Source organism: Lonchura striata, chromosome 5 (assembly GCF_050655825.1).
Source record: "Lonchura striata isolate lonStrDom1 chromosome 5, ASM5065582v1, whole genome shotgun sequence".
NCBI lineage: Eukaryota > Metazoa > Chordata > Aves > Passeriformes > Estrildidae > Lonchura > Lonchura striata.
In genome coordinates, this window is record NC_140707.1 from 37890554 (window position 1) to 37914347 (window position 23794).

At 41.2% G+C, this 23794-nt stretch overlaps 1 protein-coding gene across 1 annotated transcript in view; it reads right to left on the reverse strand.

The window, feature by feature from the left end:
* CDAN1 (codanin 1) overlaps positions 1–23794 on the reverse strand; it is a 31235-nt gene that overhangs the window by 5101 nt on the left and 2340 nt on the right. Inside the window, exons 2-23 of the mRNA XM_021533520.3 lie at positions 22711–23411; positions 20939–21145; positions 18462–18655; positions 17930–18049; positions 16963–17041; positions 16459–16579; positions 15332–15441; positions 14557–14646; positions 13439–13514; positions 11187–11395; positions 10436–10550; positions 9477–9620; positions 8698–8864; positions 8053–8134; positions 7276–7365; positions 6169–6223; positions 5037–5170; positions 4237–4340; positions 2664–2813; positions 2198–2261; positions 1630–1708; positions 480–637 (exon numbers count right to left, since the gene is read on the reverse strand). Of these exons, the coding sequence (XP_021389195.3) occupies positions 480–637; positions 1630–1708; positions 2198–2261; positions 2664–2813; positions 4237–4340; positions 5037–5170; positions 6169–6223; positions 7276–7365; positions 8053–8134; positions 8698–8864; positions 9477–9620; positions 10436–10550; positions 11187–11395; positions 13439–13514; positions 14557–14646; positions 15332–15441; positions 16459–16579; positions 16963–17041; positions 17930–18049; positions 18462–18655; positions 20939–21145; positions 22711–23411 (3249 nt within the window). The remainder of the gene's footprint in view (positions 1–479; positions 638–1629; positions 1709–2197; positions 2262–2663; positions 2814–4236; positions 4341–5036; positions 5171–6168; positions 6224–7275; positions 7366–8052; positions 8135–8697; positions 8865–9476; positions 9621–10435; positions 10551–11186; positions 11396–13438; positions 13515–14556; positions 14647–15331; positions 15442–16458; positions 16580–16962; positions 17042–17929; positions 18050–18461; positions 18656–20938; positions 21146–22710; positions 23412–23794) is intronic.

Genomic DNA, 23794 nt, shown 5'->3' on the forward strand with positions numbered 1-23794 from the left:
TCCTTTTTTTATTTTAGCACAAGCAAGAAATCATTAAAGCATCTGAACTCATTTTCACACAGCTGCTGGGAAAGCAATGACAGACAAGCTGCTGCAAAAAACACAGGCAGAATATATAACAGTAAAAGGTGAGGTGTTCAGAATTCTTTTCCTTATGGGGTAGATAGGTTAAATGACTGAAAAATTGCACACAATACTATGGTGTCCACACTGTGGCTTCCATCCCGCTTGTATCACAAAGGCCACACTGCCATGCTACCAGAATTCCTGTATTTGAGATAGCACTCCTAACAAGGAACTCTGATCTAGACACAGCAAGCAGGGGTCCTGAGAACTTTCCATCATGTTTCCTAAGCACTCCCCACAGCCACCTCCTCATACCCGGAACATTTTCTTAAAAAAAACCCCAAACAAACAAACAAACCACAAAAACACCAACATGGAAAAGAAAGGCAAGCCAGGAAGTGAATACCCTGTACCTTAATCTCATTGATGATCTGGGAGGGAAATGGAGCACAGTGCTGACAGCCTGGAGGACAGTCCCTTCTCAACTCAAGAGCATCCTCAACTGGCAAGGGAAATCCTGGGACTTTCAGCATTCTGTTGAAGGTTGCCTTCACCTCCCTTTTGATGAGTGCTATAGAGAACAGAGAACAAATTCTGTCTGCTTCAGTTTTTATCTCCACTGAAGCAGAGAATCATTTACAAACACTCTTAGCCTCTTATTCCAAAGGCCACAAGTGAATAAGGAAAAAAGACAGTTTACATTTTCAACCCCTTCTCTCTGACCTCCCACCATACTCAACGTGCAGAGGCAAATGTGGAGAGGGTGTGCTAACCCACAGGTTGTAGAAGGCAGCCACCCATCACTGCCAGATAGCACTGGCAATTCATCTCACTTCCCATAAAAATATTTCCATGGGTTTAACAAACACAGTAGCTAAGCCAGAAGGTAATGCCAAAGTAGAAAGCTGATTCAGTGTGATCATACCAGTTCAACCACTATGCCCATAAAAACCATATGTCTTCTACGAAAATACATTTTGATCAGCATCCAAAACACTTAACTCCTGTGGCTGTAAATAGTACTTGAGCATTCCTCCCCAGGCTTTTGGCACAACCTCTTGAAAAAATGGGTTTTCAGAGACTCTGAAGAGTTGCCAGTGCAGTATTACAGAATAAAAGAATTACATTGCCTTCAGCCTACAGAAAACACATCCAGTCCAAGAAGGGACTGTTTTAGAGGAGATTTCAGAAGCACTATGTACATGTGATCCATAAGGTGGCTTGAGAGAGCACTTGTCTGTATACACTGGACGTGCTAAGACAACTTCAGCCTAGATGACATCTTCAGAAGCATTTCCACAGCATTTACTGTCACCATCCTACAAGACTCCATAACTAAAAATCACTACCATGGGCCAAGACCAAAAGATCCCCAAAGAAGGTTCTTAGAGCTAGAAATAACTTCTATTCTTCCTAAAAAAGGAGGAACAGAGCAACTGCATACTTTCCACTAAAAGAAAAATTAGCAGGACCAAGAACTTTGTTACACTGTCTGTCTCTTGATTTCAGAAAAAGAGTACAGTACACAGGTTAGAAGCTCCAGTTCAAGGTAAAAAGACTCACCTGCAATGTTGGCAGAGAGCCAGCCACAGGCTCTCTCAGTAGCCAGTTCCACCGCAATGTTTTCTGCACTACTTAAAACCTTTACAGGGAGAATAACAAATGATACGAGATTTACTATCAGCCACAGCACTGCAGTCAGTGAAAATTCAGGAGGAAGTCTAGAGGAAAAAGTTTAATTTTGGCATGCAAAAATTAAACTGAACACCACCACCTCTATGGAAACAGCTGGTTTGAGCAATACAATGGTCCCATCTTGATTTTGCAAAAACCTCAACTCTTGTGGAAGTTGATGCTAAAAAAAATGCATTATCGTTGCAAGATAAATGCAATTTCTATAACATTCTAGCCTCATTAGTCAGCTATGAGCTGGAGTACCACTTTGCCCAGAGTATGCAAGGCAGCCCAGTAGAAGTGACTCTTCTTAGCTATCTCTTAGCTCAGGTAAAGAAAATCTATTGATGCCCTCATTGGGAGGACTATTAAAGGATATGTAAAGCAGCAATGGAAAAACGGTAATGATCCAGACTTAATGTCAAGGCTTTTAATAAGTTTTAGGGAAAATACATACTGCTGCAGATGTCTCTTCTGGCAACAACACCCTTACTGCCTCAGGACCTTTTTTTTTGCAAAATCTACAAGAAAAGGAAGAAAGTGTGCCATAGCATTAGTTTAGGTTCTTGGACAACACTCAGAGGCTCATTATTTAGCAACATAATAAATCAGACTAAAAGAACAAGACAAGGAAAGGGTAATTACAAGCAACTAAACTGCAATATCAATTTTCCAAAGAGGGGAAATACAATAGCTGCAGTGGATGTCTGTTTGGAGCAGAGGCACACATAGCACCTTTATTCCTTCCTACAAATACAGTATTAACTGGCTGGAGCACAGCAGGCAGACACCATAAGAAGAGTAGAGGGCATGATTTATAATTACCAGAACCTGAGCATAACAGGCCAAGCTAAATTAGGCTTATAGATTCTGCAGTAAGAAGAGATAGGAAGGCACATGTTTAAATAACTTTTCCTCCTTACTCTCTGCCTTTGATGAGTGCCTGGGCCCCTTCCTCATACAGATGACTGCAAACCTCTTCAAGCAGTTTGTCATGATTAACATCCTCCTCCTTCACTTTATCTTGCAACATGGCTTCAGCCCTTTGAACTAGCTCTGCTACCAGTGTTGCCCTGCAACAAAACAAGGAACAATCAGGCAGATTAAAATCAATACAAGAAACAGTGCACACTAAGTGTACCCAGCTCTTCTCCCCAGTTTAGGGGGATACCCATCTCAAATGCAATAAGTCACTCTGCTAAAACCAAATCAATCATGCTGCATTTAGTACTGTATCATCTCCTTGTTCTGTATGTATGGAAAACAACAGCAATGAAGATACCAAACAGTACTAAGACTCAAGAGTCAAAAGCCTTTAGGTTTTACTAAAAACTTATTTGGTCTCCTTTCTGGCAGCAATACCCTTGGATGCTCAACTGATAGTGCTCAGAAGTTCAAAGATGTCAGCAACAGCCCACGACAACCACCATTCCTTAGGGCTGATAACATTTAATGGCTTCAGCTGGACAACAGAACAGTGCAAACTGAGCAAGCTCATGAGCTGGAAGGCAGGGCTGCCACACAGGAGGGCTGTGAAAAGAGGGAGAAATGGGCTGACTGAGCACCTGTACAGGCTGGGATCTACTGGCTACAGAACAGCTCTGCAGAAAGGACCTGGGGTTCCCAGAACAAGGTAAGGGAGTTAGGAGTGTCCAAAGAAAGCCAACCTTATACTGGGCTGACAATAGCAATAATGCAGCCAGCAAGTCAAGGGAAGTTACTGCTTCCCTCATCACTGTGAGCCTGCATCTGGAGTAGTGTGTCCAGCTTTGGGATCTCAGGACAAGAAAGCCATTGACAATTTGAGTAACTGCAGGAGAAAAGAAAAAAATTATTAAAGTACTGGGAAGCTGGAGCACACACCTACAAGAGGGAGCCAGTTTCACCTAGCCTGGAAACAAGCTGAAGGGAGAAGAAAATTTACAGAGAAGACAGAACAAGACTTCCAGGAAGAGCACTGCTAACGATTGATAGGAATATTCACAAGTTGGAACAATGGATAGATACTCTGACAGGATATAAGGAAACATTTTTCACAAAGCCTGGGAAAATTAAGCACTGGAACATGGTAGAAAGATCCTGAATCCTCATCCTTAAGAGATGGAAACTTTCCAAATAGAAAAGGTGCCAATAAACCAAATCTAACTTGAAAGCTGGGCCTGCTTTGAGCAGAAATGACCTCCAGTGGTCATTTCTGATATGAGACTTTCCTATCATTAGCAAGAATGTTCTGAACAGGCTATAAAGCCTCAATGCTGCACGGCATTCACATACTAAGTGTCCCATAGATGTATCCCACTCCTCTCTACATTCCTTCACAAATTACCCTCTACAATGGCAGATGTTGCTGCTCAGTCTTACACAGCCTTGGTGTTCTGCTACACAGCACACCCCCAGGGAAGCTTCTTTCCCCAATACACACAAGTTTAAAGGATCAACTCTTTGTCTAATTATAAAGTTACTTCTTAAGTCACAGAACAGGTGATCAGCACTTACTTGATGTGCTTCACACAGTTGGATCCCACCCTCTCTGCCACAAATTCCACTGTTCTCCGTAGGGAAGGAGGCTGGTTGTGGAAGAAGGCCTGCTCCAAATCTACCTGTTCAAGAGAAAGCACTACAATTGATTAGAGCACTCCACCAGATCCTTCTCTCACCAACAGAGGAATGGACAAAACTACCATCTGGAGATCTACTAAAAGACAATTTGTCTCCACTAGAACTTTCTGCTACTGTAGCATTCACCATCCCAGTTTTACTGCCTATTCCCTTCTACCCACTTAACTCAAAGCTCATTATCAGGGTTTCTGAAGCTACAAAATACCAGTAAAGGGGAATGGGAAAGTTCTGACAGTGTCTACTAGTAGTGAGTCACCACACAGGGTTTGTTTTGGGAAGAACAAGCCCTCTTAATTACAGGCTGGTAATTCTGTAGACAGGCTCCTATGCATGTCTTTCTTTCAGTGGAAAGCATGGCTACAATCTAGCCAAAACAAAGTATGAGAAACATACCAACATTTTATGTTAAAGAAGAGGAAAACAGATAAATAATAGTAGTTGTTCCAACTACAAGAATGTTTACTGAGGTTATCTGGATTTCAGCACCCACACCATATCCCAGCCACAGACTGTAACAGAAAAACAGGGAGTAAAGATACCTGACTGTTAAACACAATGTTCCCCTGCTGTCTAAGTCTATTCTTTCCCTGGCATTAACAGACCACTGTATAACCCTGCACTCACACAGGCAAATTTCTCCTGCCCCTTTCCCCCTTGTGCCTCCCTAATTTCCTCACCTGCAGTTTCCGCTGCGTGACAGAAGCCTTGGGTGCTAAGGACTCTGCAGCTGTGGGAGTGATTTTCCTCATAAAACCACCATTCTTTCCTCCACTACCAGCCACAAAAGAGGCAAGTAGTTTACGCAGTTCACCTGTACAGGAAAACATGCAAAAGCAATCATCAACCTCATAAGCAAGAAGGAAAACTAATATCAAAACTCAAGAAAGAGACTTTGACTTTTCCACTCCTGTTCCCAGAGCAGATTCTTTCAGCATCTAGAAAAGCAGAAGCTTCAGTGAAGCAGAAGGGGCATCCCACACATATAACTGGCAGGGCACAGCAATGCTCTGGAGAGTAAGCTTTTGAAAAGTCCCCCAGCAGATGGGACTTGTTCAGAAGGATGAGGGAGCAGTTATTTTTGTGCATTCCTTTATAGCATGGCAAGCAAGAACCATAAAGTCTACAAGGACAACAAGGCAAACAGTTACACAAAATTCCAAGAGATGGGAGCAAATCCTGGAGGAAAAGCTGGACAATCTATTCATCCCTAGAAGCTTTTGTGATGCAGGCTTAACATAGTTTTCCTACTAAATCTCAGGAAGAAGAGCACCATCTCCCCATGTGGAACTCTATTGTCTACAGAGAGGAATTTTACCATTGGTAGACAGATCCCATGAAAAAGCTATCTCAAACAACAACCTGACAAAACATAGGGCACAAAAGGATTCTTCCCCTCTGCCTGGCAGCAGAAATATGCTCAAGGATAAAGACATTTCTTGCAGCACAAACATCTCTTCCTATACCTAGGATAGAAAAGTTGTGCTGTTATAATGCTTCCTTACAGCTTGTGAGGGGTGGCTTCCCCTGTCCCTCTGGATTCAAGCTCTGTGGATCAACTATCCTGACTAAGTAGCCTCCCTCCCCCAGCTTCACCAGATACTATCCACAGCTGCAGGAGCTTCTGCAATACAGCTTCTTATCAAGGCTCTTGCATACACAGTTAACTGAGACCTTAAGTTGTGAAGAAGAGTAAGAAAGGTGATCCAAGAACTCACAGTACAAAACAACAAATATAAACAACTGACTAAATAAAAGTAAATACATACTAATATATTTTATGTATATAGCAAAAATAAGTAAAATACTCACCAAGATAGGGACAGCAGGTATAAAGTAACTGCTGATCCACCAAAGGTACAAAGTCCTGGTGAGAAAATGAAGGAAATGCTGAAAGAATATAGCACTAAATAAACAGTCTTCAAGTCAGAAATCCCATACATGCAGTCACAGTCAGGTTTCAGAGCTACGTTTCCAAGACAACAATAACTGGAGTCCAAATACACAGCAAAATTATGAACTTTGCAGCCCAAGTGTTCAGTCCCTGTAAGGCAGGATGAGCTGCTCTTCATTTTATTAGCGTAGCTCAGCCTTTGCCCCTGATCACTAACAAAGCCCAGCTGAAAGCTGCATTAAAGAAGGGAACTGAGAATGTTGCCACAACTTCTACTCATAAGGGAGAAACCTTTCCATGGAGGAAATAAATGAGGCACATCTGCTATGCATTAGACCTCCACAAGTGCCTTCATCCAGACTCACTGGAACACCACACTAGGGAGAAATGTCACCTCAGTATTAACATAGCACAGCCTGGCCACAGGAGGAACAGGAATTTCAGATCCCATCCACCAAGGAAATGTATCTTAGCATCCATACCACTTTTCCATGGAATACTATATATCCCCTTGCATGTCTAGGAATTATCTGGAACATCACACATGCCATACCCTCACCTCCTTTCCTGCTTGCTCATACAATTTTCAGTTCAGTCACCCTTTATCATGACACTGGAAAATAGGTGATCACACAAACAGCAACCTTGCTCTTACAGTCCCATCTTTCTATTTCTGTTCACCATTACTTTTGCTTATTTCTGGGAAGAGCTACAGTTCTATCAGCTCACCTTGCAGGAAAACAGCATCTGATCCTCCAGCATAACTTGGCACCTGTTCTGCAAATTATTGCAGCAGGTGAGATGGCTCCTGCCTGACAGAACACCCAGAGCTGTAACACAGAATTCACAACCCATAGCACAGATGCAATTGAGGTACTTGGACAAACTGGGCATTGCATCCATTGCCCTCCATATGCTCAAAAATGCAGCTGCCCTGAAGCCAAGTTCCTGATAAAATCTTACAGCTCCTGAGGTTGGCCCACCTTCCTTCACTGATTCAGAAGATATGGTGTGCACTAACTCACCAAAGCCTGAGCAGATGTCACAGTATCCCTCACAGATCTCTCCTGCCTGTCGTCAGCAGTAAAAAACAACTCTTCAGGGACTGATGGAACCTGAAACGGAAAACCCAGCAGCTGCAACCCAAAATGCAGTCTGTAACTTCCACCATTTCTGATAACAGGACAGCAAAATCCCACCACCCTGCCACCTACAAAAGATAACCCCTAGCACTAAGGATCGTCTTGTCCTGAGGAGAACTTTCCATAAAATTAAAGACTTATTTTGACCACAGTAACAAAAGCCACCTTCCTTACCCTCCCCATACAGCATCTTCCACATTTCCAACAGGTTCCTGCTAAGTAATTACCTTGCTTCCAACTGGAGGCACAAAAGAATTTTAAGTGTTCATCATACACCATCCCTCTATCTAATAAATTCCTCAGTAATTCAAGGCTGACAGCTAGCACACCATCTTTGTGACAACAGCTTCCAACTCTAACAGGAATCAGCAGACAATTTTCTTGCAAGGTTGCAGATTAGTAAATATAGAATGTGTTTCAGATGCAATTACAATTCCTATTGGAAAAAAAAATTGTTGCTTCACACAATTCCACTACAGGAAAATAATTCTCCACTAAAATACAATTATTCTTTAAACCCCACACCAGTGTAAAAAACCCATGATAAAACAAAAAACTACTGTATTGAATTGTTTTAATTCATTTCAATACTATTTTGTACTGAGTTCTGTGCTCCGCTTTTTGTTCAGAGAAGAGTTACATGCACAGAGGAGACTCTACCTGAAAAAGCCAACCCAGAACTGCAAGGATCAGCAGCTTGTTCAGGAAACTCATCTCCTTGTCTTCAGAAAGGACCATTAACCTGCCATGCAGGAGAAGCAGCAAGAGAGAGTGTCAGTTTTCAGCAGCTCAATTTTCATTAAGGAAAACATTCCCAAACCATTCACTTAGCAATTACACTATCTATATACTATGAACAAATTCCTTACATGTCTACCTAAAGAGAGAGTAAGTTCTACTTTTTTGTATGCACCTGCATAACATACTGTATTAAGTTTACACTAGACAAGTAATTCTCTAGAATGTGCTTCAAATTTTCCTCATGTATATAGGAAAGAAAACTAGAAAATTATTTAGGCATTGGAAACCTTATAGATTTAAGGTCAAAATTCAAGCTGCAGCTTGAAGGTCAATCACAGCTGCAGTGTAGAGTGATCATGTGTGATTTAAAGATTTTGTTTACTTAATAAAAAACACTCATCTGAATCAATTATTAATCCCCAAGGTTAGGCTGTGTCCTCTTTGTAGCTTTATGTAAGATAAAAAGCATGCATGATTTGCACCACAAAGAACAAACAAAAAAAAATTTAAAAATCTAATATTCACTGAAAAATCCTTTACAGATATAGTTTCCCAGGCTCTTACCTGTATACCTGCAGCAAGAGACTAAACACTTTCCTGTAATAATCAAGGAAAGGAGCAATATGATCCACAAGGGAAAGGTACTCCACAATCCAAGGAATAGTGAGGATAGAACGTTGATCCCGGATAGATTGTCTCAGAAGCTTTAATATATCCAGTACAGGCAGGGTCTTAAAGAACAAGAGAAGTTGAACCAGCAGCTTGAAGTTATCTTTTTCTACTTATAGAAAAAATTTTATCTATAGCTTGACTTTTCTTTCTAGGATTTCATCTTCTGTATTGGTGACATCTGGCTAATGAAAACACTTCTTTGCACATGACCAGAGGTAAAAACCAAACTATGACTACAACCAAAGGTGCCACTGGGACTTTCAAAAGCAAGGTTAAAAGCCTGATTATGTACAAAGTGGAATCGAAGTCTATTGCGTCCATTCAGTGACACACTGCTGGGAGATCGGTACAAAACTAACAAAACCAGTCCTGGTAGCTGGATTTTACTCTATAAATACAAGCTGTCTTAGCTAGGTGAAAGTTTTGATATGACAGACCTAGATTATCAGAAATAACAGAAGACTGAGCACCTTAGCATTGCTCCCTCTTTTCGAGGTTACACAAATTGTTTTTTCCTTTGTTCCCAACCCCAGAATATGCAGCAGGAACACAGGGCCATACAACATCATCCCAGAAACCACTGGCTCACTTTGACAGTGCATTACTACCCACAATCCCCCCTGGGCTAGAAAAAGTGCCTGTCCAGCAAAAGGCAGTGCTGGCTTTCTTACTTGGTTTCTCAGCGCCAGCGCGGAATCTTGCAAGTCTCTGGTTGGCTGCTCCGCAGTGCGATAGGGCAGGAAAACAAGGAACCCCAGGAACTTGGCGAGGAGTCGGAGACTCAACAGGGCCACGGCGAAACGCTTCTTTTCATCCTAAAATGAAGAGAAGTGAGCTGAAGCAATGCTAGCCTACACTGGCAAAGCAAATGTCTATGCTAAACTTCCACTCCCTTCATGTAAAAGGACACGTAGTTTCATCACTGCTTTTAATAAAGCTAAGTTTCCAAAATACTTATTTATCAATAAGTATTGGATCAAGTATTTTAAATTGCTTCTGTCTCCATTGCTTCGCTTCTCCACAAGAAGGAATTATTCAAGAGCTTTCTAAAACAAGCAGCTGCTCAATCATATCTTTGTGTTAAGAACTTTGGAGTCAATGAGCGGCAGAGCTGATCTCACATTGCCTCCTTTATAGCACTACCATTCTGCAAGTCTCCATCAACCTCTGGCTGCTACTTTGGTAATAGACTGTAAGCTGTGACACCTCGGATATGCAGACTTGAGTGAAGAAACACCTGTACATCTATGAACAGGGATGACTACAAATTAAATATAACTAAAATCTTTCTATGTGGAAAAGTAACAAGGACTTTATTGCAATGGGGTGCCACAACTGGACGTGGTTATTTCATTGATCTAATACAAGTTATAACAACCTAAAGAGGAGGCTTTCACAACTACTGTACACTCACGACAGTTTTATGAAGCACCCTGAAGCATGCAAGTAAGTGGCAAGGAATTCAGACAAATAAACAAATTGCAGAGTTATGATAAAAATAAATAAGCTTTTGTCCTGTAAAAAACATGGTGGAAGCTCAAAGCAATTCACAATCAAACCAGTAATTGTTTGACTACTGGAACAGCTCAGAGAAATTTCTGGCAGATGTGTTTGCACAAAGCAAGCCTACCTGTTCTTCCATATCTGCTTCCCCATCACCATGCTCGTGCTCCACCAGAGTAAGACCATTCAGTTCAAGTATCTTCAGGCACAGACTATCCATCAGGTGCTGATTGAACTGGTAACTTCAGCAAAAGATGATGATGAGTCAGACTGGGCTGAAAACAGCAGTTAAACCTCAACTAATACACTGCAGAATTTTAAGCTTGTTTCACGAGTTGTAACAAGCATCAGCAGACATACAACATAACACACTGACAGACAAGAAAGCAAGAGAGAAGACTTAGGACTGGCTGACCACCTTCATTTCCATTCTTCTTTTGTACTTTTTCAGAGATGCTATGTAACAAGTCTCAGCATAAGGATAATAAAATTGATCTGCCAAAGGAGGAATCTATAAAATAACTGAATTTAAGATTAAAATCTCATATAAATTACAGTTCCCCCATGCTGTGAATGTTGAAAAACTTATTAAGCAAATCCATGAACCTGACTTTGTCCTGTACCCCTTGGCTTCATGGACTATCACACAAGAAGCATTTGTCCAATCCAGTGTCCTTGCTAGGTAGCACTGCATGCCTTGGCACTGGAAAATGCTGACAGCTCCAAAAAAATATTATGGGTTTATAGAAGAAAAATCATTACCATATAGTCTAGTAGTAGTCCCAAACTTTCTGGATAACTCCCTGCTGCAAGAGAAACATGCTGGTGCTTCCATTGCCCACTCATTTCAGAGGGAATAGCAAGCCCAGGCCTCTCACCTTCCAGCACTGAGGATGAAGTCCTTGAAGAATTGTTGGCACCCTGGGAATGAAGGGGGTGGACAAGGCCCTCTGATGCTCTGAGGAACAACAAATCTTTCCTGCAGCCTCTTCAGACGGCTCAGATTATCAGAGCCCAGCATATTGAGGACATCCTGGTCTGGGGTGTCTCCCCAGCTTGCACAACCACCAATAGGACCTTTGCACATCTTTAGGAGACAGAAAGAGTGGCGAGGTGAAATATTTGTAACAAGACATCATTTCACTTAATCTCTCCCCCAGCATATTACCTCTTCCTCACAAGACTGTTTTTTGAGTAATCCATGCATGGTCTTTATAGTGCCCAGGAACATACAGAACAACTCTTCCCCATGGCAAAACATGCTACCCACCTTGGCCATACACAGCCTAGAGGTCTTGTGAGATGGAATTCCAATCCCACACATCTAACTAGGGCATATCTAACAGGCTACATGTGGATGTGTGGAGAGCATACCTATCACTCTCATGATCATCATGAACCACTCAGTAGGATCTTTAGCTCAGTCTCCAAGGCCCATGATGCTGCACTACATATTCCCAGAGCAGGTGTTCCTGAATTTCCATAGAGTTAAATAAAATTTAAAAATTAATGCCCCACTGCCTCAAACACACAGATACAACTGAAGACTCAAAGAATTACAGAACTGAAGAACTGTTAAGAAGGGGACTCTTAGATCATCTAATCTAACCCTCTTGGTTCAGTCAGAGTCAGTCTCCTGACCTGTCAGTGAACACTACTGAGAAAAATCTTACTCCCTCTTATTTATTCCTTCCCAGCAGGTATTTGTAACAGTGCTAAGACAACCTGGAGCCTTCTCTTCTCCATGCTGAATACTCCCAGGTCTCAGCATTTTTTCCTCATACAAAAAATATTTGGTGCCTTAATCATTTACATAGCCCTGAGCTGGACTTGCTCTAGTAAATCTGTACCTTTCTTTCCTTGTGCTGGTGAGCCCAAGACTGGACACAGCACTCCAGACATAACTTAGCAAATACTCAGCAACAGGAAAAGTTGACTGCATATCCCTACATCTAAGTCATGATAGTTTTAATGAGAGAGATCATAACAAAAAGAAGTAACATTTAAGAATGTCTACCAAGTGAGCAAGTACTAGGTCAATTTATTCCAAACAAACTATCCTCACCTCCCCAAAGTAACATCTTGCTACACTTCTCTACTTTTAAATTATCAGGCCTTGACACAAGTCCTCACTCTCAGTTCATTTCTGTGAGAGTATCATAATACACGCAACATTCTGCAAACCACTTTCCAGTCAGTCACATTGGATCCATTGAAGAGACCTCTGCAAATCACTTTCCAGACAGACACATTGGATCCATTAAAGACACCAGTTTAGATCAGTTTAGATCTTTGGTTACCCTTGTGAAATCCTGCAGTCTGCATTAAGAAGCCACAGATACAAAGGAGATATACAGCACCTATGACTAATTACATCCTATTGATGAAACAAAGTTAATCTTACTTCTTTCCCACCATTTCTATGAACACACCCATACAATCAGACAGGCCATTGATGCAAACTCAGACATGATGCTAGAAGAATTCACAACATTCCAACAGCTCACAACTTCTGGCAATGTGTGTGAGCTAACACTCAAGCTGAGGTTCTGTGGCTGTTCTGCTCTCCAAAAGGAGCCCATCAATAAGTCGCACATCTACAGAGAATACAGTGAATTTTCTTCATTTGTTCACTTACAAAGAAGTCAGATGATGCTTGAAATTGGCCAAATCTCACCCCGCCAAATTACAACAGCAATACTGTACCAAAGCCAGCCTGCCGAGTCTTACACAGAAGAACCAGAGATTTTTTTGCACTGATGCTGCTATCAAACATAACTGGGAACCTCTGCACTTTGAAAACGTCAAAATACAACCCTAAAATTTCCATAAGCTGTAGCTGTACTAAAATTAGAAGGTCAAAGTAAATAGCCATGAAGAATGAATGCTTACAACTCAAAATGTTCTCAGTGTGCCTTATTCCTGATTTAAAGAGACTTCACTGGTAATTTATCACTGATTATTTCTAAAGAAGGAAATAAATTCCCATCCTGAAAACTTGACTCTCCCCAAAAACGTTTCAATAGGAAAATCTCAAAGAAGCTTACAAAACATGACTTGTTTTCTGAGGCCAAGGAAAGATAAAATCTGCTTTGATGTATACAGTCGTTAAACAACCCATGACATTTACCTGGATAAGCTGTTTCTGAAAGAGCCTGGCAAAATGGCTGTGGTTGCAGGTTGCAGATAGGTGAGCCATCATGGCCCTGTGAAGGAAATAATTATCAAATTCTGATTGGAACTTTGCAGTACAAAAAGCAGTGTTCTAACCTCAAACTATACCAAAAGCCTAAAAGACCTATTTTTAAAAAAGCAATCTCCAAAGGCTATTGAAAAAAAGTAATACTTTTATAACCCAGTTTCCCAAGCACTGAGCCCCACATGCTGCTAACATGGAAACAAAAATTTTCCCTGAGCACCTGCAGAGCAAACACAGCTCTGGAGATAAAAAGAATTTTTTCCTTTCCTTCAATAATGTTGTTATTTAGAAAAAAGAATAAACTCATTCAGCTCCCACTCTTCCCTGCACAGAACAGTAAGTCAAGAGTTCACACATAAGAAATTAAGGAAACAGCAACAGTGCCCCAAAATTTCTCAGTTTAAGCCTCAGCCTTGTTTTGCTCTTGTGGTGAAATGCCACCTAGATATATATGTTACTTAAGTAGGCTGGTGGTTGAGACTAACACAGAAACACAAGGCAACTGCTTTCAATGCTACAATAGTTTCTTTATATATACTGCATTTTGATAAAGCAATAAATGAATAAAACAGTATGCTTTCCATAGAAAGAGACAAAGATGTCTTGTTTTCAGAGCCAATGCACTAGACCTCCTCAAATAATTAGAGGAGTGAACAGCTTCTGAACATATAACACTTCTCCTCACTTAAGAGGAGCCAGACATGGAAAACACGACATGCACGCAGAAGTGTATACAACAACAATGTTCAAACAGCAATACACTGGTTTTGAGAGTAGCTCTTTCTGTGATTATGAAAGGGAAAGATCAACATCAGGACTGATCAAATTACACCCCTGCCACTTATGGCTTCTTTCTTTAACGTAACGGTTGAAACTTTTAAATTCAGAAGCAAGTGTACATGGAAAGCCTCTTCCAAGCAGCACACAACATCCTAGAGAGTAGTGCAGAAGACCTGGGAGGACATGGAACTAAGGATGCCAAGTGTAGCATGATTCCCCAGCAATTCAGCAACATTAAAGAGCTAGCTGAAGTTGCTTAAGACTCCTACCTGATCTTGTTGCCCAGAACTCTTTCAAAGTCCCAGCCAGTTTTCTCATTGTTATCCTCCCATTCACGCAGAAGTTCATAAAATATATCCCTGCAAATCATGATATTTAAGGGAATGAATTCCCACTCTTCAAAATTTAAACAACCAAGCATTAATTGCTCCAAAGCTTCCCAGCAAGAATCTACCTCAGTAAACTCCAGCCTCCAAGCATTCAGATACCTTTGAAAAACTCATAAATGTTAGCAGTACTTCAGTGAGTTTCCATTTTCCATATCTTTGACAGCAAGTGCTTAAGCTTGTTATGCCCAATCTATGATGGAATGACCAAAACAGCCATTACCAGACAGACATAGTGAAGACTGAGAGGCAGGAAAGAATAAGCCACATGAAGTAATACCTATGAGAAAAAGAAAAGGACCAAGACAACTTGTCATTCTGCCCTCACCCTGTTGCTGCAAGCATGGAGGGAGACAGCAGGAAGAATAAAAGCATACCAGATATATATGCAGAAGCAATCCAGTAGGGTGACACACTGTACTGGCATTATCAGAAGTCTCAATAACTCCTGAAGAATTAGGCTGTTCTTCTCTAAAGACATTAACCATTTAGTTCCTGCAGTCAATACGGACAAAGACTTTTTTCATTTAATTAGAGCAAAAATTTCAAGATTTTTTTCTACAGCATGTAGTATACATGAGACATTATTAATATCTTTTAGTCACAATCATGCAAAGGTTACACCCTTGAGCATCCAGGAATAGTAAATGAAACTTACCTTTGTTTCTTAAATATGTGAAATGCTCTGTCACTGGGAAAGTTAGAGCGATTATCAGTTTCTGGCTGAAAAGAAACAGACTGTACAGAGCATGGCAGCAGGAGAGACACCTGTTAAAATATAACGGCAGCCATTAAGCTAATGGAAGTCTCTAAACAATCTGAGACCAAAAAAAAAAGCAGGGAAAAGGCATGGTGAGGAAACAAGTATCACCAGCTGAGTTGTTCAGACAACTGAGTTGTTCAGACACGCTACTTCCCAGTTGCAAACTACTAGCAAACACCAATAGTTGTACGACGTACATCAGGCTACAGGCACAGAATCACTCAACATTAAAAGAGAAAGTATCTGATCCCCTTAAATCTCTGCTGACCAGATTGCAACCAGTATTCATACAGTGTGGAAAGACTCACAAACAATTGAAGTATACCTTCAATATAGGGCTTGAGAAAATTCAGGATCCTAGCTGGTAATTTCTGTTACCTTACTCTTTCTCCTTACTATTCTTCAAGTAACAAGACCTTTATTTACAACTTTAACGCTCAGCTACTGGTAAGTCCCAATCTCAGTACCCTGTCCTTTCTTTGCCAAGAGTAATTTCCATTTTTAAAAGATAGATGAAATGAGATACAAAATACATTTCTACCATCCAATTCCTACCAATCAAACTGGTTCCCTAACCTAGACAATCACACGAGGGAACCATTTTCCCAGTCTGGATTGTCTCCTGTGAAATGTTGTTTGCATAAAAAGAGTCCATATCTATGAAAGAAATCCAAATCGTTGAAACTACCTTCTAATATTGCACCTAACTAATCACTCTCCTGGGATCCATGTTTATTAGGTGAGAATTTCAAAAGCAAAACTTGACCCTATCGAAGTCTCTGGCTGAGGTCAAGGCCCAGAGCACAATGTAAGGCTAGCCAGCAGTGATTCACAGCTAACAATCACTGGACCCAGCAACTCCATCACCCACTGACAAGGAAAAAAACTAGCTTTCATACAGTCTCTAAAGACAACACAAGAAGATGAAACAGAAAGAATGAGATTTAACATCAAAGCTATTGCAAATACAAGAACAACACAAAGGCTTGAAGCAATGTCACTTGGGGTCTGCCAATTTTTACCTTAGCTGTGCTGCTTTCATAAGCCTGCCTGAGTCTCTTGTGCAAGGTGGGAGAAAACAATGCAATCCGCTCATTTTCAGCCAAAAGCTTCAGCATACCCTTTTCTAAATGGGAAATAATTCTGCCAAGATAATGAGGATAAAGCTCAGACAGACATAAACAATAGTTGAGCAGTTCTAAAGAAATGCTTATGTTGACATTTTATGATGCTGCCAAGTAAAGAGTTCTAAACGACATGTACCCAGCAGAAAATCCTACTGGTATCTGTATTTATTATCATTCTCATTTCAAGACTTGCCCATTATTGCACAATTACAACAAAGTTCAGTGGGCACATCAATGCAAGAAAACCCACAGACATCCAAATCCAGGTCAAGTTGTATTTTTTGAAGAAAAATTAACAACTCTGTGCCTGTAACTGGTAAAGTTCTACAGCACAAGCACACTTGCTTAATCCCACACACAACTGCAGACACAAGCAGATGAAAAAATAATTCAACTCACTCATATTGATAATCCAAGACTCGAACAGCAAAATAAACACAATTGTGCACACTTTCAAAATGCTGTCTCCCTGATGCCTCTAAAGGGAAAAAAGAAACATCAGACAACAGTACCTTTTACCATTTATAAACTAAAGGACCAACAATTAGCTTTTAAGCAAAGTAGGAAATTACATATCCAAAAATAATCTTCCAGACCCCTACTCAATTTTCAGAAGTTCCCATTCCCTATCCTTCCTATACTAAAGGCAATTGAATTGTTTAATGCTGTATGGAAAAGAAAAGACTCTTTCTCAATGTTCTGAATAACAGTAAGCATATACAGGGCAAGAAAAGTAGAACAACTACAAACAATCATAAAATGGTGTTCCCAAGCTGAAGTTTTCATGTTCCTAATCTCAGCCCTAAGAATCAAAGAGTAGCAAAACAAAGGTAATCAAACTGAGGCATGTGGGGTGGAAGAGGGTGTGGTGGGTCTCATCCTAAAGCCACTCTTTGGGTTGTACTATCCATATCAAAGTGCTAATTGCATCAAGCTTAAGGCTGAATTTGCAAAAAAAATCAATGCAATGGTATGTATGGCTGGGTCCTGTGCACTCAGAGCCAAACCTAAAGCTTAATAAACACACAGCAGGTCAACAGCACATTTGAGTTGCAGGATCAATGGAGAAGCAACTCAAGCACACCTGTCCTTACCTCTAAAAGAGAGTGTTAGGAAGCAGCTACAGCAACTCTTGCACAATAGCCAAAAACTAGATTCAAACAGTAACTAGCAACCCCACTCTATCATACTGTGGCAGCACTCCCCATACATGTATGACTTTTGTTAGCATCTCAGATGAGTCCCACATTTTTATGTAATTTAAGAATATGTAATTATGTAATTTAAGACTAACTGTCCAAGCTACTCTACAACACTTTTTCATGCTATGGAAGCAAGATTCCTTCCCTTCATTACTACTGCTTACCTCTATTTATTTCACTGATTTCAGGGTCACTATCCCCATCTTCTGCAGTAGAAGTGCCTTTAGATGTCAACAGTTGCAGAACGAAAAACAGTTCCAGAAAAATATTTGGTACCAGGTTTTCTGGGAGAGAGTTATTGAAATGTTAAAGGTGGATTACTCAATACTGTCCTGCTTTAATACACAAAGATAAAAGGATAGACTCCTATTCTCTGGTAATCAGCAAAGAATTCTGTCCCCACAATATGATACTGTGATACAGCATAGATCAGCATGTGAAAGACATGTTAAGGAATAGCCTGGTTTCAGATGGGACATACAACTTCAGTTTACTGCAGCTCAGAGTACTGCATCAAGCTCACCTCCTTCCCTAAACTTCTACCAAGTATTCATTTATTTTAATAACTGTATTGGCTTACTTTATTTTCCCAGATGTCATTTGTTTGTACACTATAACTATCCCACAGCTTCCACAACACACACACAAGTTCAAAGCTCAAAGAAAGGTCAGTCTCACATCTTCTGTTGTCCTCACCTGCTATACACGATGAATAGAGCTGTGCCAGACACTCCAACTGTTTCTTGCAGGAAACCTTAGCAGGATTTGCGCAGGTCACCAAATGGCTTTCAGCAGGAAGGCTGGCACTGCGAGTGTAGCTAGGCTTAGTTGGAGTACAAGGATCAAAAGATATCCCTGCAGGAGAAGATGCCTGGTGCAGCAGTTTGCATCTGAAATTCAAGAGCAGCAACATAACCATGTGACTGAGGATGATTTACAGCAGCCATGCAACCAGAAGAGGTCTTTCTCTTCCAGTGTAGCATGAAGGAAATCCTGCAATAACTAAACCATATCATTTACAATGTCTAAAGCAGCTTTTAGCATACCAATTTACAGAGAACAGATCTTGGGGTTCGCAAGCAAAAGACTAAAGAATTCCATTCAAATTCCAACTCTGTTATAGTGTAGTTTTGACCAAATTAACCAACTAACACATGTTATTGCTTCTCTCATCTGAACTGGTACTTGTAAAGGACCGGGCATCTGCTAGAGACCAGGTCCTAAAAATCATCTTTGCATGTACAGTTTCTGACAGCTAGACATTTTAAAACATCTATGAAAATAAGGTTCACACCCATCTCTTTGGTCCAGACGTAATGACACTCTGAGAAGACCCAATACTGCTTAAGTGGAAAGGTAATGCAACAGCTGATGAAATCCCATACTGGCAAGTTAAACAACAGAAGAAACTACTTTGACTGCTGGTTTCTAAATCAACAATGATCTCTCAGTTAAATACACAGACATTGTACAAAACTGTATCTAGAGAGGTCATCCAAAATGTAACACCAGAGTAGCATACATAAGACACATAAGAAACAGGACACAAGGAGTAACAGCAATATCAAATGATTGCCAAAGATTCCAATGGAATATTTACACTTGGAACATCACACTACCTCTTGCCACACTGTCTCAAAAGTGAAAGATTTAAGTCACTTTAAGGACTCTGGAAAGTCAAAAACATTTTTACCTGCAGCAAAGAACATTTTCTATTGGCCTATTTCTAGCAGAACTGATGTGATGAAGAACAGCTGGTCCCAAAATGGAAGTAGAAAGATTACCAACAGCTTCTTTGCAATGAAATAATCAACCAACTGAAAAAAATTATTGAGTCCTAGATAGAACTGAAGAAAATTATTCATTAAGTACTTTGTGATCTCACCCAAGAGATGAGCCCACCATTAAGTACTTTGTGACCTTACCCAAGGCAAGGTTCCAATAACGCAGTGAGACTGAGCTTCACATCTTCCCCAGTGCTGTTATCTACCTCAGGATGAAATTCATCTTTTGCCCTTGGTCAAAGGGACCCAGTTGGCTGAAGGCTGCCTTACTTCTGTACTTCACCAAAGCTGAGGACACAACAACAACTCCCAGCTTTCAAGTATGATGGGTCAGATGAGAATATCACTTCATGGGCAAGATCCAGCCAATCACATACTGCTATTTCACTGACTTCAGTTAATACACATTATTGGGACACTTCAGGTAGAATTCAGACTAGAATAGGTGCTATTACTTAAGTGCAGAGTGGCAGGTTTGAATCCTGAGGAGTTCTACTGTAGGTTCAGTACAAGCAGTAATTCATTAGACTCAATGTGACTCAGCCAGCTCTGGTCCCACTGAAGTGAAATGCAAAACTTAACAGGAAAAGAATTACACTTATGTGTCCTGAGGAGTTTCCCCAAGAAAAAAACCTACAAAGAACAGCAGCAGTTCTGTCAGCAATTATAAACAATAGTGCAAACTACTGCACTTTGTTATTTCCTAAGTATCAATCTTCATAGACTAACAGTGATACCATTTTACAAGCACTGAAAGTCACACAGTAATCAAGCAGAGACAGTATTAGAAGCTAGAATTCAGCTCATCTGACAGCAATTTTCAACAGGTAACTGCAGTAGTAATCTTTAAAACAGACTCTCAAGTGCCCATATTCTGCTTTCTCTGACTGCAAGCTTCTGTTAGTCTACCTACCTTTCAAGAGCATTAACACTTTCCACACATTTGCATAACTAACTCATTTTCTCCAAACCAATGTGTCTTGGTGCAATGTTCAAATACAGTGTAATTACACCCAATTGCTTTGCCTGTGCAATTCAAGGAAAGATGCACAGGAGATAGCCACACATTCATTTCCATGAAGAGAAAATCTCATAAAAGCAGTGAGGACTGACTACACTTTTGAAGTGAGGGTCATTGCTCCAAAGTCAGCACACCTCTAAAATGACAAACATGAGCTATGTGCATTAATATCTTAGTCTGATAACACAGACACACTTGGCTTTAGGCAAATTATAGTTTAAGGTCACCAATATCTGGTTTGGATAGTCTTCCGTCATTTTTCACTTTGTCCTGGCCATTCCCCCTCCTGGCTACTGAAAAATTAACCCTGTCCTATCTAGAACCAGGACACAAGGGAATTAAGAATAAGCCCCCTGCTCAGAATGTACCGTTCTTTCTTCAGCATCTCCCTCTCCTCTTGAAGGCTGTTGCTTATCACAGATGAGAGGTTTCCTTCCTGGACAGCAGTAAAGGCCTCAAGGCTTGAGGCTGGAGACCGGCTGACAGGTGTAGAAGTGAAACAGGTCTTTGGTTTCGAGAGGGGCCGCTCAGCACTCACAGGAGTTGGGTTGATTCGCCTTGATGGTTTGCTTTTGCTGAAAAGAAGAGAAGCAATTCCACTGAAATCAAGCTGAACAGCTACAAAAAGTTTTCGTCTCAAGACAGATGTGCAATCAACTCTTCCAGAGGAATCTAATGCTAAAACAAAATGGATGTCGAGTTGGGATATTAAATTTCTAAACTGTACCTATAGTTATCCATTATATTCTATCACTGAAAACAAAAGTCATGGAGCTATACACTGCTACAAACAACCGGCTGAACCTGCAGCAAAAATAATTATCAAATAGCAAGCCATCTAACAGGTACCACAGTGCCACACAACCCTTCCAAATGCTTCTAATTTGCAGGATAGGATATACCCCATTTTAGCAAGAAACTGTTGGTGGATTAATTTCTAACATGATCAGGAGGAAAAAAAAAGCCAAAACCAAAATCAATCAAGTTTCCATTGTCTAGCAGTGAGAGTCCAGGTACCCAAGTTACATTAGACCATTTTAAGTTCAGGGAAACCCATGCTTCCTGCATAAAATACTTGGATTTGTCCTTCAGGAAGAGGCTTCATAAAGTAGCAAAAAAACACTAAAAAAAAATGGAAATGGATACAGAAACATAAAGCACTACAGAAATGCTGGTTGCTACATATTAACTGCTAAGGTAATATGCTGTAACATTGATTTCCAATGTCTTGTGATCTCTCTCCTCCTTCTTTTTCCTAGCTGAGCATTAATGCAATTGAGGAAGAGAGACTTGCTGTTTGTGCTAGAAACACACCTTATCTCCCTTGGCCAAAGCATCATCTAGAGCATGACCCTGACCCTGCATTTGGATTTGCTGTACAGACTCACACATTTTATAATTTTTAGCTAGAATTTTGCATGTCCAGCCAGAAAGTCCCACATTCAGAGACCAGTGACTGATACACTGAGCAAACAGGCTGACACAAAGGCTTTATATTTGGTAATGGGGATTTTAAAGAATGCACAGACAAATATTAAAGGATTGAAGCAACCACAACACAAACAGCTGCCCCAAAGCTTAGCTGAAGTCACCAAGGAGACCAGGGCTTGCTGCAGACCAAGAACACTGCCTACTATTCTGTCCACAATTACACAGCACAAATGAAGCTGCACACTAACATCTGCTACCAGAAACCACAGAAGATCAATCCAAAAGCTTTTTTGCTAGCATCAGTGAAGCTGAAGAGCCTTCCAGGACAGCTCTTCCTTACTGACTGATATTCTGTTAAATGAGAAACATGAAGAGCCAAGCTAACGCTGACTCATTAGAACATGCAAGGACAAAGATGTGCTCAGCTTTGTATCAGCTGGGCTGTGCACTGGCAAGCTGCAGGCAGCACCACAAGCAAGAGGCAAAAGAGGTGTCTTGGGTGAGTCCATGGAAAGGAAACCTGACTCTCTGTCACGGCAATATTCCCCTCCCCATATGGTGACCAGAACAAAGCAGCTCTGACCATGTTTCCCAGAAGCCAGGAATTGTGTATTACAGCCTCTTCTGCATCTGGACACCCACAACAGCTGCTCAAGAAGCTGCAACCCACAGCTATCCCAGTGACACAGCGAGGCAGACTCGCTCTTACTTTGTCCAGCCAGACGCAGCACCCATGGGTGGAAACTCCTCCAAGTTGTTAAGGTTTAGCTGGCTGGGTGGGGATCTGGCAGAAACAAGAGGCACTTCACTCCGCTTCCTTCTCCCTCCACTCCATGATCCACTGTCACTCTTTCCATCCTCCTCCTCAGCGAGGGAACGCCCCAGATCACGAGCTACCTGCCGGCCGGAGGCACCAACCGAGCTGCTGCCCTTCCTGCGGCCTCGCCTCACGGGCAGGGCTTCAGGCGTGGCCGTGAGGAAGCTCCCCAGGCTGGCCTTCTGAGAGGAGCGCTTCTCACCGTGGTGGAGCACAGGGCTGTGCCCAAAGCTCGGGCTGCTGCTGGAGACCACGCTGGGGAAATCGCTGTAAGGGCTAGACAGGTTCGACCCAGAAAAGGAAGAGGAACTGCTGGATGCTGCGGCAGGAGAAAAGCTGGTATCTGTGGTGCAGGTGGTCACTGAAGTCCTTTGAGAAAAGAGCTGCACTCGGCTGCTGGTTGCATGGCCTGCCCTCCTTTCTGATCCTGTCCTTTGGCTCCCATGGGCCTTGGAATTAGGAGTTTTAGCAGGAGTAGGGGGTCCATTAGTCAGGATCTGGCTGGTCTGCTCCCTTAAAAAATTTAGCAGAAAAGGCACAAAATCTTTCTGAAGCAAGCTAAGAGACACCAGTTTGTCATGGATGTGGTTCTCCTACAAGAGAAGCAGACAAAAAATTAATACAAAGATGCTACCTGATTCTTTCTGTCCAAGCACCTAGACATATTTAAGTAGTAACTATGGGATTTCAAAACACAATAAAAATCAACATGACTTGCCAAAGTAAGTCACTGAAATTCAAGCAACCACAGTGCTGGTCACAGACCTGAAAATCAGCCTACACACAAGCCATTTTGACTCAAATTTTCAGATGGAGTAATTCACTTTGGTCTCTGACTGAAAAATTTGGTCTCTGAACTGTTCCATGGAAACGTCAATAATACTCACAGAAGCTATGGCCAGGAAGGACTTGGAGCAATTGACACCTCTAAGTTCAACATTTTGAAAACATCAATACTGAAATAATCTAATTCTAA